The 18,076-nt window shown below is 48.6% G+C and overlaps 1 protein-coding gene across 7 annotated transcripts in view; it reads right to left on the bottom strand.

Annotated features, from left to right (window-relative positions):
- hyd (E3 ubiquitin-protein ligase hyd) overlaps positions 1–18,076 on the bottom strand; it is a 264,107-nt gene that overhangs the window by 36,850 nt on the left and 209,181 nt on the right. For 4 of the 7 annotated variants that reach the window (XM_084607031.1, XM_084607166.1, XM_084606954.1 and 1 more), the window contains exons 36-38: positions 14,907–15,100; positions 4,216–4,453; positions 3,800–4,076 (exon numbers count right to left, since the gene is read on the bottom strand). In XM_084607031.1, the coding sequence (XP_084463157.1) occupies positions 3,800–4,076; positions 4,216–4,453; positions 14,907–15,100 (709 nt within the window). The remainder of the gene's footprint in view (positions 1–3,799; positions 4,077–4,215; positions 4,454–14,906; positions 15,101–18,076) is intronic. The other 3 variants (XM_084607092.1, XM_084607365.1, XM_084607224.1) reach the window with 2 other exon arrangements.

Below are 18,076 nucleotides of genomic sequence, written 5' to 3'. Positions count from 1 at the left end.
CCTCGGACAGCTTATATTTTTCGAACACTGACGTTCTGATCCGGCAACCACAGCCGTAAAATACTAGGCACTATTCAATCTCGGCCCATAACCACGATATTTGAGGCGCTTGTTTTGGTATGGTCGAATTTATGAAAAAGAATCAAAATTAAGCGTTTGTTAACTTAGCAGTTATGAGAATAAAGCAAATAAAATAAGATAGGGAGTAGCTACAGAAAGGAGAATTTCGCATGGCAGAAAAACTAAAAGGATTAAGAAAAGGAACAGTATAATGACGCAAGAAGGGAGTGAGAATGAGAGGGCCTAGTCGGTGGGGAAGTTTCACCTGCTGTCTAGCTAGTGTGACATAGGAGTTGGGCAGCGCCGACACCGACTGTCAGCTGACTGTTTTTGTCGGCGCAGTGTGACATAGACGCAGACATCTGGAAGACGCGCTGTTGGCAGACCAAATCGCCGTCGTGTCAGGCTAGTGTGACAGGCCCTTTAAGGGGTTGGCTGCTGTGACATTGTATTTTATGTGCTGTGCAGAAGTGCTAGCTTTGTGACTGTATTAGTGAACGAAATGAGTACAAGACTTTAAAGGTATACTGAACAAATATCTAAGAATATTGAGAAAGCCCCACAACTGCCTTCTTAAGACATTATTACACCAGTACAGCCATGTAATTGGTTTGGTTTGCGAGATTTAACGTTTCAAAGCGACTAAGGCTATGAGAGACGCCGTAGTGGAGGACTCCGGAAAATTCGATCACCTGGGGTTCTTTACATGCACTGACATCGCACAGCACACAGGCGCCTTGCTTTCCGCCTCCATTGAAAAGCTGCCGCCGAGGCCGGGATTCGATCCTGCCTCCTTGGGAACAGCAGTCGAGAGCAGTACCCACTGCGCCACCCTGGCTGAGCAGACACATAATTCGGGTTAGTTTTGAGCGGATGGCTTTACTTTTTAGGTTTTCTAAGCGGCCGCCGGGTCAGAGGCAGCGTGCTCCCAACTATGAGCCGGAGGATGTGACGTCACATTTACCCTCAGCAACATCATGGCCCCGCGGCCCTGGGGTGTTTGGCCCCGCCGCCCCCGCACCTGAGTTGGTTGACCGGCTAGGCGCAGTGTCAGTTCCCCCAAGTTGCGCCATGCACAATGCTGCGGAGTGTGGAATGCTACAGGTGAGGGAGGTCGAGGGGAACGCGTACAGAGGGCACGCTTTGCGGGCAATTGCTTGCACGCTGGTAGGGAAGGATAAATTGCGTGCAGCATGGTTTAAAGCTGTGCACTGAGTCTGCTGTCTCGTAGGAACAAGACCAGCAGTTTTAGAACGCGTTGCACTTTAACAGAAAAAGAACACATCTAGCTTCACGAAGTAAACAAAATGAGCGGATGCAGGTAAAAGTGACGCGATATCAGGTTTTGTCAGAGCTTTCACATGAGGCTGCTAGGTGCGGCGATTTGAGAAATATTCATTAAAATACTTACTTTCCGCTAATTTCTGCTCATAAAGTGTGTTGTTTTGGTTACTCTCAATACGATAGCAACCATCTGTGCTAGAAATCTCGGCGGCAATTTTTTTGTTCAGTATTCCTTTAACGCTGCAGCAGAAGTTCTGCTTGTCAACACTACTGCTCTGCTTCGCTGGCTGCAGAAAGCAAGCAGAGCCCATTTTTCCGTCAATGGAACTATACTGAAGGAGAAGACCAACGACCTGGTTCTGCAGCTTGGGCACGAAGAATTCAAGTAATGGATGGTTTAGCCATTTTAAAGAACGCAGTAATTTGACACTTCTCACCGTGTGTGATGAAAGCAGTAGTGCTAACGAGAGCGTTGTCGAGATTTGCAAGAAGCACACTTTGGCGCTGCTGCTCAGTGAATATGGTGCAGACGACATTTACAACCGTGACTATCTGCCCGTTTTTACAAGATGATGCCAAAAAAAAAAAAAAAAAACAATCACAGTGAAGGACACCGTAATCAAAGGTAGAAACCAGGCGAAGGACAGGAGTACTGTGCTGTTCGGCACAAATATGTGCGGTAAACACAACCTGCCACTGCTGGTTGTTGGGAAGATGGAGAAGCCTCGCTGCTTCAAAAATGCGTGGCTGGCCTCAAAGGAAGAACTCATCTACAGGCACAATAAGAAAGTCTGGGTGACAGGTGCAATATCTGAGGAGTATGTGCGGCAACTTAACCGCAAGTTCGCAACCATAGGCAGGAATGTCTAATTTGTCATCGACAACTGCTCGGCACATGGACCCATCCCACACATCAATTAAGGCCATCAGAATAGTATTTCTACCTCCGAACATCACTTCAATCTCAAAGCCGATGGACCAAGGAGTCATTCACCACCACCTGCTCAAGCGCATGCTCCTTTGCTACAATGGCAAGGAGTGCTCCATCGACCTCCTCGGAGCCATATGCCTCTTGGCATAAGCTTGGAAACAAGTGGAGCCCACATTGATCAGGCGGTGTTTTGAACACGCTGGTTTTTCCAGTGAAAGCAATGAAAGACAACCCATGTAGGCTTGACGAAGGAGGAACAGAGTATTGCAACCGCATCAATGAACTCTGCGCAGAGGATGGTGAGTCCAACACAGTTGGCTTTGTCGAGTATCTGAACTTTGAGAATTATGAGCAGACAGGATACTCGGACTTAGAGAGTGAGGTTACTGCTGTTACGAACATACGCGATGACAGCGACGAGCATCCTCGAGCACCCACTCTGAGTGAAGTTATCGGATTGCTAAACATTACCCGCAGTTTTGTTGAATGCTATGGTGGAAGTTATAAAATGTTTCACCTGGTTATCCAACTCGAGAACATTACCTTCGGAGCCGCAAACTACAGGACGTGGCAAAGCAGCGCTCTCTGCTCACTTTAAGTAATCTGAAATATGCCGAATGACGGTAGTGTGTCCCAGCAACAAATTTTTTGCCCGAGTCATGTTTGTTGGTGTGTTCAGTCAATTCGAAAACTCGGTAAATTCGAAGATTTCTCATGGTCCTGATGACTTCGAATTAACGAGGTTTTACTGTATGAAATGCCGCACAGAACTCATTTTTTGCGAAGTGTTTCAGCCTGGTAAGAAGCAGCAGCATGTATTTTCCGAAAAAGACGAATTCGAATTCACTTATGACAATTCGGTACCACGTCCTAATGATAAACAAGCTACTTTCTCTCAAAACGAAGCTTTTATGAATGGAAAAGGCCTACAAATGGTACAAGGGTAGACGTAGACACCATCCATTTTCATAGGGAAACTACTCTTATTTCAAGTACTGTAAAAAGCCACGCAAAGGCAAGAATTTTTCAGGTTTAAAAGGAAAGTAATATTAACCTGGCGCAAGCATAAGCACACCTCATCAAGGGCTGCTACAGTGACTGGATGAAGTAGGGAAAGCCTGTTGGTAGTACAGCTGCCAGATGGCTAAAACAGGCCACACCCTGCACCTGGAATGCAGACATGCTTGGGCCAGTACTCCCGAGGAGTCCTTTAGTAATGCTTCCAAAAAGTGCCAAAAAAAGGAAAGATGTTTCTGACAAGGGATTTTTAAAACAATGTATACCCTACGACAACCAGCGTTACATGCAGATGGAAATCACTCCCCTCATTTTTGCTACCCCCAAGTTACGCTGCGTATTATATGCAGGTTTTTACGGTACATCATTTCTTCACTGACCTTCCAAGCAGTGATTGTGGAGACAGCAATTACCCAGCGAAAGGAGAAGCTACTCCACTTTTAACACGCAAGTGTTTCGTCACTACATAAGCAACCCAGCTAGCCCCCAACGTGCCCTCAATCTTACAAGGGAGGTGACGCTCACTGTACTGCAGGGACCGGTTGCCCGCCTGGCAGCCCTCCAGGTTGGGCAGCTTGTCAGGCGATAGGATGGCCTCTGCAATGGCTGCATAGAAGGAGCGAGCCACTCCAGAGCCCTCTCCTGGCTCGTCCTTGAAGGTCACCTTGACCCTGTTCATGGCCAGTGGTGGGGTGCCCCCCATGCTGCGGCGGCTGAAGGCACTGTACTGGCTGTTCAGCTCCTTAAACGTCTGCTGCAGCAGGCTGTTGCGCTCACGCTCTATCTGTAATGGCAATGGTGCATGTCACAAGAGGCTCTCACTGTAGTGCATTATTTTTGCTCCCAGAGAAAACTGTATACCACTAACTTCCCTGGTCAACTTGTCTGGCAAGGTGAAAAAAGGAAATGAGACAGGCACACACCTTGGATAGGGTGAGGTCTCTCTGCTGGGAGTTGCGCAGCTTCTCCATGTCTCGACGGAAGCGTACCTCCTTGACCGGGAAGCCACCCAGCTCACTGATGACCGAGCCTGGCTCAGCACCCACGTCATCCACAAAGACCCGCCCAAACAGCTCCAGCGTCAGCTGCCAGCGGCTTAGCAGCACTTCATGGGACACCAGCTGGCCCAGTGTGCTGCCAGAGGACAAGGGGGCACCGCGACTGCAACACAAGGGTGCAACCTAAATACGTCTTGGCTTAGTCACTAAGAGCTCAGGTCACACAGCTTTATGCTTGCCAACATCATCAGCCAAACCGAACTGATCAAGCATTAATTACCCATTTATTTTTTTCAAACACTTCACATTTCTTCACGGGACCCAAACAGTTGCATTGATGCCTGCAACAGCTAGCATTTGCTGCAATGAAATTTAAAAAAAGGACCTTGCTTTGCACTGTGATGCCTGTCGAGAAATTACCACAATGAATATCACCATGTCAACACATTCTGCACATTCTCCAGGACTGGACCCATGTGACCCATATTATACACTCTTGTAACTTGTGTACTGTGCACTTTCTTTCCAAGGGAAGGAAGGAAAGCGTAGCAGGGGGCGCCAGAAAGTTAGGTTAGTGGATGAGGTTAAGAAGTTCGCAGGGGTGAAATGAATGCCGCTAGCACAGGACCGGGTTAGTTGGAGTAATATGGGAGAGGCTTTCGCCTTGCAGTGGGTATAATCCAGCTGATGCTGATTAACTCAAGAATCAGCCTGGGCAGCTTTATGCCCGTCACATGGACACTTGTAAAGCCTTGGGAGTTATGTTTCTTTGCTCTGAAGGCGGTTGACATGCAGCTACACGACAAAACTTGGAGACCTTTGCATAAGGGGCCGTGGCGGAAAAGGCAATCATCAGCGCCTTCAAGCTGCATAAAGGAGCAGCCCGAACATCAGCGCCAGCAAGCGAGCAAGGGAAATATAATTTGAATATTATATTTAAGCTAACTCTATTCAGGGGTTAAGGGGAGACGCGGGTCTTAAAACGGTCGAAAAAGGTCTAAAAGTCGATTTTGGGAAAAACTCATTTTCGGAAGGTTTGTCCTTTCGAGCATCTACAGTAAAATTATTAACGCTGAATTCGGTCGGGAAATGCGATAAAATCGGCTTTCAAAACACCACGGCAGTGACGAAATGGCCCCGAAAAGAGAGACTTTGTTCGAACTTCCCGCGCGCGTCGCCGGCGTTGCAGCCGGCCGATCGCCGCCATCTTGGGCTTGTTTTAAAGCTGGTTTCTTTGTGCGCAATTTGAGCTATCTCAAAATGGCGTCGCTCAAGCCGAGCGGCGGTTCGGGCCGGTTTCCCGAAGGCCGTTTTCGGGTCGCTGATTGGCTCGCACGCGGCGCGCTTCCCGCGCGCGCCGTTCTGCGCCTCCCATTGGCTGGTGTGACCGTCTACGTCATTTTTTTTTTCTTTCTCTCGCGTTCGCCGCTGTGGCTGTCGCTTCGTGCGCGTCTGTTTTTGCGCTCGTGTTTCTCTACACGCCGTGTTTCTGCCTTGTGCCGGGAGTTTCTCTTTGCGATCGAGATGCCGGGAGACAATCGATTGAAACCGAGCACGCAACGAGCTTTTGGAAGCCGGAAGAAACGTCCGTGGAACAATAAACAGCAGGCAGTGGCCACCAGTGCGTCGCCGGGGCCTGCAGTGCCGGACTCGTTGGATCCGCCGGGTACATCAAGCACGCTGCCCGATGACGACACCGCGGGACCAAGTTGCAGCACGAATCGTATCTCGGATCGTGGTACACTTCGTGTTGATGCTGTGTACTATTCGTCGACCGAGCAGGCGCAGCGTGTTGAGCGATCGGCGCAAGCAAAGTCCGTTCTGTCGGAAAAGTCGGCAACCCAGCGCAAGTTTGACCTTCTTGGCGTCAGTGCGGATTACCAGACAGCTGATGCCGGTACCCAGTTCGTGATTGTGGACTTGAAGGTTTTGAACAATTTTTTCGCGCAAGCGAAGTGCGGAACCTGCGGCGCAGGAAGTCTGCGTTTGAGCAAGGCAACAGATAAGGAGTACGGCCTTGCTGTAAAGCTTCTGCTTGTCTACGAAAACTGCGATTTCGAACAGAAGCAGTTCTCTTCCCCAAGAATAAGCGAAGCAGTTCTCTTCCCCAACTGTTTGCCTGGTGGAGCTCTCGTCTCCTTGGCTCCGGTCCTCACTTTCACCCCAAAAAGAAAAAAAAAAAAAAAAAAAAAAAAAAAAAAGTCAACCCCGAACTTCTCGAAAGTAACCTCTATAATTTCATCACACTTACACATTCGACATTTTTTTTTTAAATGTTTCCTTGGATGGAATAAGACACTTTTTGTTTTGTTTTGTAGGGAAACTGATAGGGAACATCTGAGTAACATCCGTTGTCGAAGATTCTTCCCAATATTTTCTGCACTCAGTGTCAAAACTTCAAATGAGTTTTTCTCAGCTTCATGTTTTTTGGTGACATGACTAGCCTTACGGAACTTTTCATTAGGTTTTTGTGGTACAATTTTAATAAATCTTAAACCGTTGAATTCAGAAAGGTTTGAACTGTGGAGCTATGCTATTTTTATATTGCTAAGTTGAACATATCAAATTTATTGAACAATAATGTCAGCTAATTATATTTTCAAATTGTGGGGCATCTACATAATTGAATATTTTTATACTGTGATGTACATCAATGATAATATAAATAGCATAGCTCCACATGGCAGGTCTTTGGCTACAACTACATTTTAATCGGAACGAAAAAATATTGAGGGAAACTGTTCTAACGACCCGTAAGAAATTACCAAATTAGGCTTTGGTTATTTCCCAATAACATTAGAACTAATTGAGATAGAGTAAAACTAATTACATTTTTGAAAACAGGAGGAAGAAATACATATACACACCCAATTTCGTTATTATATCTCTAAAAATAAAAATTTTCATTTTAAGACCAGTGTCTCCCCTTAATTTTACATTACAATAAACTTAAAAAAACCAGAATGTTGAGAGAAGACTTCGAATGATTTCAGCAGCTGCATCAAAATACACATACTTGCTTTGCTCCTTGTGCAGTGTTCTTTCTTTGTTGCCTTTTTGATGTGTACACAATTTTCGTTTGGCAGTGTTTGCTTGCTAATTCACTTATGCCATATTGCTGCCCTTTAGTTGAATTGTTTTATATATTTAGCATGATGTTGCCAGTTGACAGAAGTTACTCACAGAGGTTATATAAATCATCATCATCATCGTGGACGGATTCCTCGAATCGGCTTGTGAACGAATGCTGGGGACGACTCGTGTTTGTGCGCCGTGCGCGAACGGTGCGCCCAGTTTTATTACCACGGGCGAACGCCAACTCAGCGCCGAGGGAGGCTGCAGGCCGGCGCCTTGAGGACGGCAAACGCGCGCCCCGCTGTGTGTGTGGCCCCGTGGGGGGGTGGCACCGCTGGCCGCGGTCCACGCCTCAGAGTGGCGGAGGGTCTTCGGGATGGTCGCGCGTCTTCCGAGAAGCGAGCGAGGCTTGGAGCGCATGCAGACACAGTCATCGCGGGCAGCTGCGAGGAGGACCCGGAGAGGAGGGAGGACGACTTGGAGGAAACAAGACGCGAGGCGATGCGAGTCGGGTGCCGTGCAGAGAGGCTGTACCCTGAAGACGTCCAGCCTGTCTTAGCTCGTAAATAATGTAAAATACACGTCGTTTGTATATAGCAAGTTGTGGTGTACGTGGTCCGGTTAAATCGGGAGGTGACGAAGTATAAGAAAACAAAAGAACCTCGTTTAGCATAACTGCCGCAATTGACAAAAATCCCGACTGAAGCAGACCGGCCATGCTACGGAGACAAGAAAGAAGGCTGTGAAGACGCACGCATCTCTGACGCTGACCACGAGATGCTGCGTCTTCTCTCGATGCTGCGATTTCCCAGTGAGGAAGAAGCTGGATTCGGCAAAGGCAATGCTGGTGAAGGAGGTGAATCCCTGATCAGGACCAGGCTGCGCAACGACAAACTTCCCTGCCATTTCATCCATGTTGGGGCACCGACAGCCTCGTAAAGCGGAGCTACGGTAGCCAGGCGAGTACCTTTCTGTTTCTGTCTGGCTCGTGCTTATGTCAAAGCCTTAGATTTTGAGGAGCGACAGGAATAAACAGGGAGAGATGGAGAACGGGGCGGGAAGCGGAGAGTTGGCAGCTGAGAATCAGACAAAGGAAAGTCAGACTATTCCTCCTACAGTTATGGCGTCGGGGCAGCAAATGACAGAGCTGCAGATGCAATTATGAATTGCGTAATTGCAGGTTGAAAAAGAACAATTGGCACTGGAAAACGCAACACTGCGTTCCAAGCAGAGTGCAACAGCGAACGGACTTGGCGCTAGCGCGGAAGCAGACGGGAGAACAGATGAGGACAGAAGGTTAAAGTTTGCAAACCTTTTGAATAAGGTCCTCGCACCGATGCCGCTTCAAGAAGCCCTAGTGCCAGGGTGGTTTGAAAACGCAGAGGCCACACTGGCGTCGTACGAAGTTCCGACCCAGTGGTGGGTTGGGCTAATTTTGCCCCGAATGAGCGATAGGGCACGCGGACTGCTCACGCATTTGTCTGCTGAGGAGCGGAGCGAGTATGCGCTCCTGAAAAGCAAAATTTTACACGGCCTGAGGCTAACAGCTGCCGAAGACAAGCGTCCCTTCTCATCCGCGTGCAAAGGCGCGAAGGAGACATGGGAGCAGTTTGCGGTGCGTCTAGAAAACTACCTTGAATACTATCTAGACAGCTGCCAGGTAACTTCTCTCGAAGGGTTCAAACAACTAACCACATCGGACCGATTGAAAGAAGCCCCGAGTGCAGATGCGAGAGCTCATATCGCCCTCAGTGACAAGCCAGGCTTCTTGAAACCTAGCGAGGTCGTGAAGCTGGCGGGAAACTTTGAAGAGAGCCGAAGGTTTAAGCCAGCAGCGAGCGCGTTGACGAAGGAGAAGGAGCTAGTTGAGCTAAAACAGGGTAGCGCAGCTCAGGCTAGGCAGGACAACGCGGAACATTGTGTGAGAAGGCAGTGTTTTAACTGTTATGGCCACGGACACTTTGCTAAATTTTGCCCAAAAAAAGCACACCGCGGTAAAGCCAGAGGTGAAGGGTGGGTGCCCAGATGAGAAATTTCCAAGTTTACCAACTCGGAAATTATTGAGACTGAAACATCAGAAAGAGGTGAGAGTGGTGGCCCAATAGTTTATTTTGAAATTATCTCTATTTATAGGCTCATGAAAGCCCCTGAACTCCTGGTGCTTGCAGTGGAGAGGGGGGGGGGGGGGGGGGGGGGGGGCAACTTTATTTGTGAAGTGACCTGGCAGTCGCAGCCTTTGCAGGCTTCAACAACTTGTCAGAATACGTCCGCTCAAAACAACGTCCGGTTTGGCAACCCTTCACCATGAGGAGGTCACCGAGAGCCTTGTTGGAAAGCGAAGACCGGAATTCGGTTCTTCTCTTCTTAACCGTGCTAAAGATCCGCTCACATTCAGCATTGCTGTGTGGAATGGCAAGTAGTTGCAGCATCACCTTTGCCACTCTGCCAAACTTCACTCTTCCATCAATGCTAGTGATACTTCCTACTTCTGACCACTGAATATCAATCCTCTCTTTATTTAAGATCTCTTCAAGAACATCATATGCCTGGAGCTCTGCAAATTCTCCAGTGCATCCAAGGCCTCCTCTCTACTCGTTTTTCTCCTGGGACAGAAGTTGCGGGAAAGACTCAATGAAGCCAAGGCTCTTGAACGATGCGCTGTTAAGGGGGGACACGGGTCTTTGGGACCAAAAAATCACCAAAAAACCGATTTTCTGAAAATGGCATTTTTGGAATCTGTGGCTATTAATCTACAAGTTCACCAATTTTCTTCTTCCAGAAGTCAGTATTTTCAGCATAATAACGAATTGAAATCATCGCGCGGGCTGAATTTGCGCAGCAGCAGACGATAAAACGGCACATTTTTCGTTGCGCGCAACTGCCGTTCCGCCGGACCGATCTCGGCCATGTTAGGCTCGTTTGAAAGAGCGCTTTCTGGGTTTCAATTTCCCGCCGCTAGCGCTTGCCTGCCCTCAATGGCCACTGAGAAAAATAACCACAAAGAAAAAGGAAAACGCGGCATCTGATTCGCTGCTGAGCGCACGTGACTGCAACTGAGCCATCCGATTGGCTGATTCTATCGCACGTCGTCTGCTTGCGGCGGGCCAGCAGCCGTTGAAAGCGTCCGAGACGCCATTTTGTTCTGAGTCGAGACCGAGGCGAGACGATGCCCCTCAGTAAATTCCGCTCGCGCCACAAATTCGGCAAAAAGAAAAAGAGTGCGCGCGGCGACAACTTTCGGAACCGTCCTGCGGCACCCGAAAGCTCCGAGGATGTGCAGGAGCCAGCGGCAAGTCAAGAAGTCCCCGCGGCCGAAATAGGCCTAGCGAGCTCGGCGGCGCCTACGCCCAGCGGACGCGTCCGCCACGACACGACGATGCTGCAGCCTTCGGACTTGATTGAAAAGAAAAGAAAAGCCGAAGGAATGCTGCAGGAGCTGGGTTCAACCGCAGCGACGAAGAGGAAAGCGGATTTCATCGCCACTTCTGACGCCCGTCTTCTTGACGCGACCGGCGGTTGCCGTGCGGACGATACGACGTTCACTGTTGTGAGTTTGGAGTCGCTGAACGAACTGTTGTCTGCTGTGAAATGTAAAGTGTGTGGCGGGGATGTCCATATTTCAAAAGGAAATCGTGAATATGGTCTAGCCGTTAAACTCTCTCTCGCGTGCGTGATTTGCGGGGACATTTCATCGGCATGGAGTTCGCCGCGCGTGCAAGGCAGCCAGAAGATAAATCCGTTTGCCGTGAATATCCTTGCTGCACGCGCGATGCAAAGTACCGGACATAGGCAAACGGCGCTGAATGATGTGTTTGCGGCGATGAACATATCTCATCGTGGCCTGCACACGAAAACGTGGCAGGACTACGTAAAGAGTAAGCTGACGCCCGCAGCAACACGCGCAGCCGAAGGAGTGTTGAAAGACAGCGCCCGTTCTGTTCGGCAACTCTATAACGAGTTGAACCTTGACAACCCCGGGAACATTTCTGTCTCTTTCGATGGTTCATGGATGACCCGGGGTCATTCATCCCACATCGGTGTCGGCGCCGTAGTAGAACTTTTTACTGGACTGGTACTTGACTATGTAGTTTTCAGTAACTTTTGTGCTGGGTGTGAGCGTGGGCCCAAAGAAGGTGACCCGTCCTATGAGGCGTGGAAAGAAAGCCACTTGTGCCAAAAGAACACGGACAAAAAGTCCGGTGAAATGGAAGTTCAGGCCGGACTTGTTTTGTTCGAAAGGTCACTGGAGAAACATGGCCTTAGGTACACGACCATGCTCTCAGACGGCGATAGCCGCACATTTCTTGCATTGCAAGAATCAGCTGTGTACGGCTACATCGAAATCAGCAAAGAAGATTGCACAAACCATGTGCAGAAGCGGATGGGAACGGCCCTACGCAATGCAATTGCCAAGCATAAAGGTGATGCAAAAGAGAGCTTGAGTGGCAAAGGAAAGCTGACAGGCGACCTTGTCACCAAGTTGACATCGTATTACAGCTGGGCCCTGAAGTCCCATGCTGGAGATGTTGGGGCAATGCATAAGGCAGTGATGGCTACCTATCATCACGTAACCTCCAATGATACCGTGTCAAATCACACCCTCTGCCCGACAGGCGCAAACTCGTGGTGCCGCCAGAATGCTGCTGCAGCCAAGGGAGAGCCTGCTCCCAAGCACAGATACAGTTTGCCACCACATGTGTGCAAAGCACTTTTGCCTATTTATGAGCGTTTGGCAGACCCAAAGCTGCTAGAGCGGTGCCAGCAGGGAAAAACCCAGAACAGTAATGAAAGCTTGCACTCCCTAATATGGTCACTCGCACCAAAGGAGCGCCATGCGTCACTGTTCTCCGTTCAAGCAGCTGTTGCGGAGGCTGTTGTCCGCTTCAATGCAGGAAACCTACTAGCATGCTCAAAAATACTGAGTGAGCTAAATATGAACCCTGGCGTCCAGAATATCAGGAGGATGGCTGAGAAGGACAGGCGCCGAACAGCCGAATCAGTACGCAAGCGTGCCTCTGCGGAAAACATGCATCGGGCACTGAAAAAGCGGCATTCTAGTCAGCCCAAGCAGTCAGATTACATGCCTGGTGCATATTAGCTGTCTGCAAGTGTAAATATGTATATATCTTTTCGAAATTTTGAATAAATTGTGCCTAGTTTGTTTTTTCCCATTTTCTCAAAACTCAAATTTTGGACACTTGGCTGGTTTAGTTCGTCGATATCTCTGCATCTAGGACAGATAGAGATGTAATTCCTTTTTCTACATAAAGCTGAAGGTGCAGTGAATGCAATGATCGAAGCAGAATTCTTTATTCAAGCTTCAAAAATTTTTTATTTTGCCAAGTTAATTGAAGCATGATAGGCACGTCTTGAAGGACAACTTTCAAAGTGCAGCAAAATTGCTAATAAGGGTAAAATGGAAAAACTGCTTTGATCATTGCACTCTTTGGTCATTGTACTGTACCGCCATGCATTAAAAATGATGTTTTATAGAGGCGTTTTTTTTGCGCGGAAGTACTAATTAAATGAATAATTAATATTATTATCTCGGGAATTAACTGACATAGAGAAAAACAAGTTACATTTTTGAAATCAGCATAAAAATCTGAACAAGAGGGTATGATTTTATCAGGATTGGCTTTAAAATAATGAAAATAGCTCTAAGACCAGTGTCCCCCCTTAAAAAACTTCAAATAGGCGACTTCTGCTTTCTTCAAGGCTTCATCTTCCAGTGGAAATTTGCGCCTTATGTAGTCACATGCCACAACAAAGTACTGCCTAACCGCAGAAAAGAACTGCTCCTTGTCGCTGGTAGGCAGCCTCTCCACAACAGATGATGTGCAGCTCCCAAGGACCAGATCTTAATTGGCTTTTTGGTTCTTTATACCTTGGTAGTCAACCTCCAGTGGTGAAGCACATGCCTTCGTGGCAGAGGGTTTGACAAACCTAGCCATAAGATCCCTTAGGAGCTGCACCAAGAGAGACTGGAGCTGATGAGATTGAGGTGCCTGGGATTGAAGTTGGCAGTTGACTTTTTTCCTGTGAAGAGGCACTCTGCACGGATCACACTGTCTTCGCTATTGTTTTAGAAGAAACTGCCGATAGTACCCTGCCCTTCTGCAGCACGAACATAGTTCTATTTATCGAACTATTTCACGATCCCCTTCGAGTTCGATATATCCAGGTTCGATTTTACTGAGCGAAAGCATTAGCTGCGGGTGACCGAGTGTTCATCTCTTTTTCTTCTTCTTAAGCCCACATATAAAGCCCCGCTTTAACCAAGCCTTATGAATGTGCCTTAGTGGTCTTTCGGGGTAACGTGAATGCCAGGGTCCTGGCAGGCTGATTCTGACATAACCATCCCATGTGAAATGAGCGACCCAAGTTGACAGCTCCTGCCAACTGAGCCGCGGCTCCGACCGCGCCACGCCGACTGCTTGAGTTGGGAGTTCATCTCTCGCTTTTGTGTCACGTGGGGTGTGACATCACAGCGTCACGTGGGTAAGGCATGGCTACCCCGCGCTACGCCAACCGCTTGAGTTGGTAGCTCAGCCCACACCCTAGTGTCATGTGGGGTGTGACGTCACAGCGTCACGTGGGTAAGACGTACGTGGCTACCGCCACGCTACGCTGAAGGCTCGAAATTATTCGCAATAAAAGTGGGCTCACTACGCGAGTAATTATGGTATTTCTGGTTAGCCCTTCGTCGTTCCGACTGGCTAGTAACCGCGGGTTTTGTATGCACGCAATGGATGGCGCGGCAGTACACCCCTGTCATCATTTGGTGCACTCGTAGTTTCAAGACTGCCGGCAAAATCGGCACATAAAAGGACAGATTTAAAATGCGGTGTGTCAGGGCTGAAGTTTTAGTTCTCCTCAGATTGTCACCGTGGCCGCCGGTACATGTATGCAATGCACGAAGCCTTCGTTAAATCAAACATGCAGCATAAAATCAGTTTAGTAAAAAAAAAAAACATGGTTTTCAATGGGCGAGAGATTGGGAAATAAAAATTCATTGCATTGCGAATTATGTTACATTAAGGTTCGTTATATCGAGGTTCGACTGTAATACATATTTTTTTTCCCCTGCATTTAAAAAAAAAAATGTATCTAGGTTTTACTGAATAACGATCGTGCAGCCGTGCGTTCCTTGGAGAACTTGTTGCAGTCAACATCACTGCCGTCAAGTCGTCACTTTCCAGATAACGGTATATAGCAGCCTTGTTGGCCACAGAGATTGTGTCATGGCAAGCGATACATTGCCATGTACTGTGCGCACATCGGCGCCTGCTAGGCTGCAGAGTCTTACACTTGTGTACTTGTTTTGGCAGTTGCCGTAGCACGCTGTTGTCGGAACTGCACACTCACGTGACCACTTGGCACCACTGCAGCTCTTTTCAAAACTAGGGCAGCCAATGCAAGCCAAATCGAAGGGACCTCATTAGTAATGCGCATGTCATGCAAGACATGCTGTCGCTGACAGTAAAAAACGAATACTGTTTCACCAGTGCTAGCAAAAATGAGAAAGTAGCAGGACACACCTCGAAGCAGAGGTGCTGTTGATTCCACTGCTCGAACTTGACTGCGTGGTACCCAAGTTGGCCACCGAGGAGGAGGAACCCTCTGCCCTGGTCAGTGGTGGTAGGCTGTTGCTCGAAGTGACGGTCACTTCTGCAGCTGGACTAGGTGCACCAGAGTATGACGCAGGAACATGAGCTTCAGAGGACTGCTGTGACTGGAAAGCAATCAACAAAATGACATCGCAAGTTGCTGCATCAGAGAGACAGAGCTCCTCCATGCCCACTACAGCCTCTCATGACCACCGCAAGTCGCATTGGTTCTGCCACTTTCACAAAAGCACTTGTTCCACAACAAAAACTGAAGGCCAGAGGGCATGATGTCAGTACCGTGCACAGTATAGGATATGAACTCAAGCAAGATTTAAGACACTTTAGAAGAAGTACCAAGCAAAACGAGCAGCAAAAGTAGCATAATAAAGCTTCTGCGAAGTAGAGCAGTATTATAACCCTCAAAGTATATTCTGACCAAACTAAAAGAACATCTCAAAACCTTGACTTATTACTGTTGGTATAAATGCAGAGCATCACACACTGACGCATCGATTGCAACAAAGGGGGCATTTTCACCAAATATGAAACCAAGCAGCGTCGCTGAACTTTGCAACCCCGTCAAGCAACCCTGCAACCTGTCACAAGCTCTTGCAGGCTGATGGGAACTAGACATGCAAGCAGCAGGTCACCGAAAATTAGCATAGCTGGTTTGGTTTGCTTCGTGAACCAATGGGCTGAACTTTTAGACATGCTTTTAGAAATTAAAAAAGTGTCTTCCGCAAACACAGGCTGGCATACAGGTTCACTGCAGCCAGTTGATGACATGTGCACGTTATCACTTCACCTATCAAGATACGCACCCAAACTGCTCCATACGGCAACCGCGCCCTCAACGGACATTTTATTTTGTATGTTGTTGTTGAAAACCAGTAACCATCTCTCTAGCGGCAAAAATATGCTGTGTTTATGTTAGTACGAAAAAACAAACAAAAAAAAAAAAAGATCAATTTCAGACGTTGAAAATAAAGGACAAATCCAACATTTATTAAGAGGCAAGCGGGAAATGAATTTAGGCTCGCCTAAATTTTATTTCTGAGATACGAAACTGTCACCGCTCGACCACACTGAATCAATCTGCTGGACACTGCTGGTAATCCACTCGTGCCGATTATCCGAACATGATCCGAGTCTTCCGAAGCAAAATAGTTATGGAATTTTCGGCTCCGATTGAGCAGCACGATTCACCATGTCGCGAAGTCGAAAACTGCTAACCCTCTGAGATGAGCTCCATATTATCGAAGAGGTTGAAAAAACAACGGATGCAATAAAAGGCAGCATCGCTCGTGACCTCAGCCTTCTGGAGACGCCACTGAAGTCTATTCTGGCCAAAAAGTAAAGCAATTTACTAAATGGAAGTAAATTTGGTGTTTTGGGGATTCACAATCCCCTTTCTCCATTATAATGCCCGCGCGTAGTTAACTCGCGTGATTACGCGCGCTGGCAGAGAGGTTGGCAGAGGAGAGGGCATGCTGGCCACCCCCCGCCGCCTCCCGGGCCTGCAGCGATGCTGCCGCGGGCTTCCCTCTTTCCTGCCGGCGTAACCGGGAGACCTCCTCTCCCGTTTCGTGTCGAGGAGCGCGACTGTAGCAACTCGCTCGGGGTCTTCGGCGAATGGGCGTGCACGCGCGCGGTTCATGATTTCCGCCGAGGAGACCACCGCCGTCACCGAGAATCGCCCATTGATCGTAGCCACTTACCGCAACGGGATGTGAGCGAGAAGCAGTGTCAGGTGAGAAGACTCTTCCTCTCACCTCCCTGGCGCGCTTCCCCATTAGGTAGTTTTTATTTCACCCCCGTACGCGGCGTTCGCTCGCTACACGGTGGTTGTTCTTGATTGCTATTCCTTTGCCGTGTACTCGAGCACAATAAACTATGTTCGAGTACGTAACTCGGTGTTTGTCCCCTCTGGCCCGAACCCGCCGCAGTGGCGATTTCTCACACCGCGGGTTGGGGGTCACAGCTCTGTCTGCTAGGGCTGGCACGTCGGGGCTAGAAGGCGACCGTAGCGTCTAGCCCCCACGTGGCGCATTATTACGAGAATGAACCCCCATATTATGGCGCCCAACGTGGGGCCAGAGGTGTTGACAAATCGAGTGTCTGTGTGTGTACGACGCCGACACACAGACTAGCCATGGCAGTGAGCAGGACTGACCTTTCAGTCTCTTCTAATACTGCAGTGGTGATTGCACAACGGCAAGCAAGCAAAACCACCATAACCTTTTATTACTGCGAGAGCTCAGGAGCTGACGCTAGCCACTGTGATCTTGGTAATTTTCTGCTCTCGCAGAAAATTACCAAGACCAATTACCAATTACCAAGTATACACCGACGACGAAGATGAGCTTGACCTGGACATCGCTAGTTTTACCCAGCGTGCGGAAGAAGCGCGGCAGCTGGCAAGGCAGCGCATATACCTACAACAGCAAGTAGACGCTGACCGTTACAACAAGGGACGGCGCTTCGCTGCCTACGAGCCTGGAGACTATGTCTGGATTTGGACACCCGTTCGTCATCGTGGGCTCTCTGAAAAATTGCTGCGCCGGTACTTCGGCCCATATCGTGTCCTCCGCCGCCTCAGCGACGTTACTTACGAAGTTGAATCCGCGACCCAAGATCCCTCAAGCCGCAGACGATGCAAGTTCACTGATGTTGTACACGTCGTCCGGATGAAACCCTACCACGATCGCCCCGCTGACTATTCTTGGGACTGTTGGTGCCCCGTTTTGTGTTGTCGTATCCCACACCAACCTAGCATAATATCTGTCAGCTCATCGCATCAAGCAGCATTTGCAGCATCGAGGTGATGCTGCCAAGAAGGGGGGCAATGACACATGCCATTCATAGACGACGAAGATTTGAACGGGCGATTCGGAGAAGACGACGAAGCGAATCGGTGCTCCGCTTTTGGGCTGCCCTGTCTGACTGTTGGTGTTCTTCGGTGCCAGACTGCCAGAGCGCCTTCTGTGTAACGTTACGTTACAATATCGCACCTCCAAACATGTACCGACCTCAATACAGTAAAAGCTCGTTAATTCAAACTCGAAGGGGCCGAGAAAATTGTTCGAATTAAGCGGCGTTCG

The sequence above is a fragment of the Amblyomma maculatum genome, chromosome 1, assembly GCF_055883805.1.
Source record: "Amblyomma maculatum isolate TAMU_Amacu chromosome 1, ASM5588380v1, whole genome shotgun sequence".
Taxonomy (NCBI): Eukaryota; Metazoa; Arthropoda; class Arachnida; order Ixodida; family Ixodidae; genus Amblyomma; species Amblyomma maculatum.
This window is presented reverse-complemented; position numbering and strand designations above follow the sequence as displayed.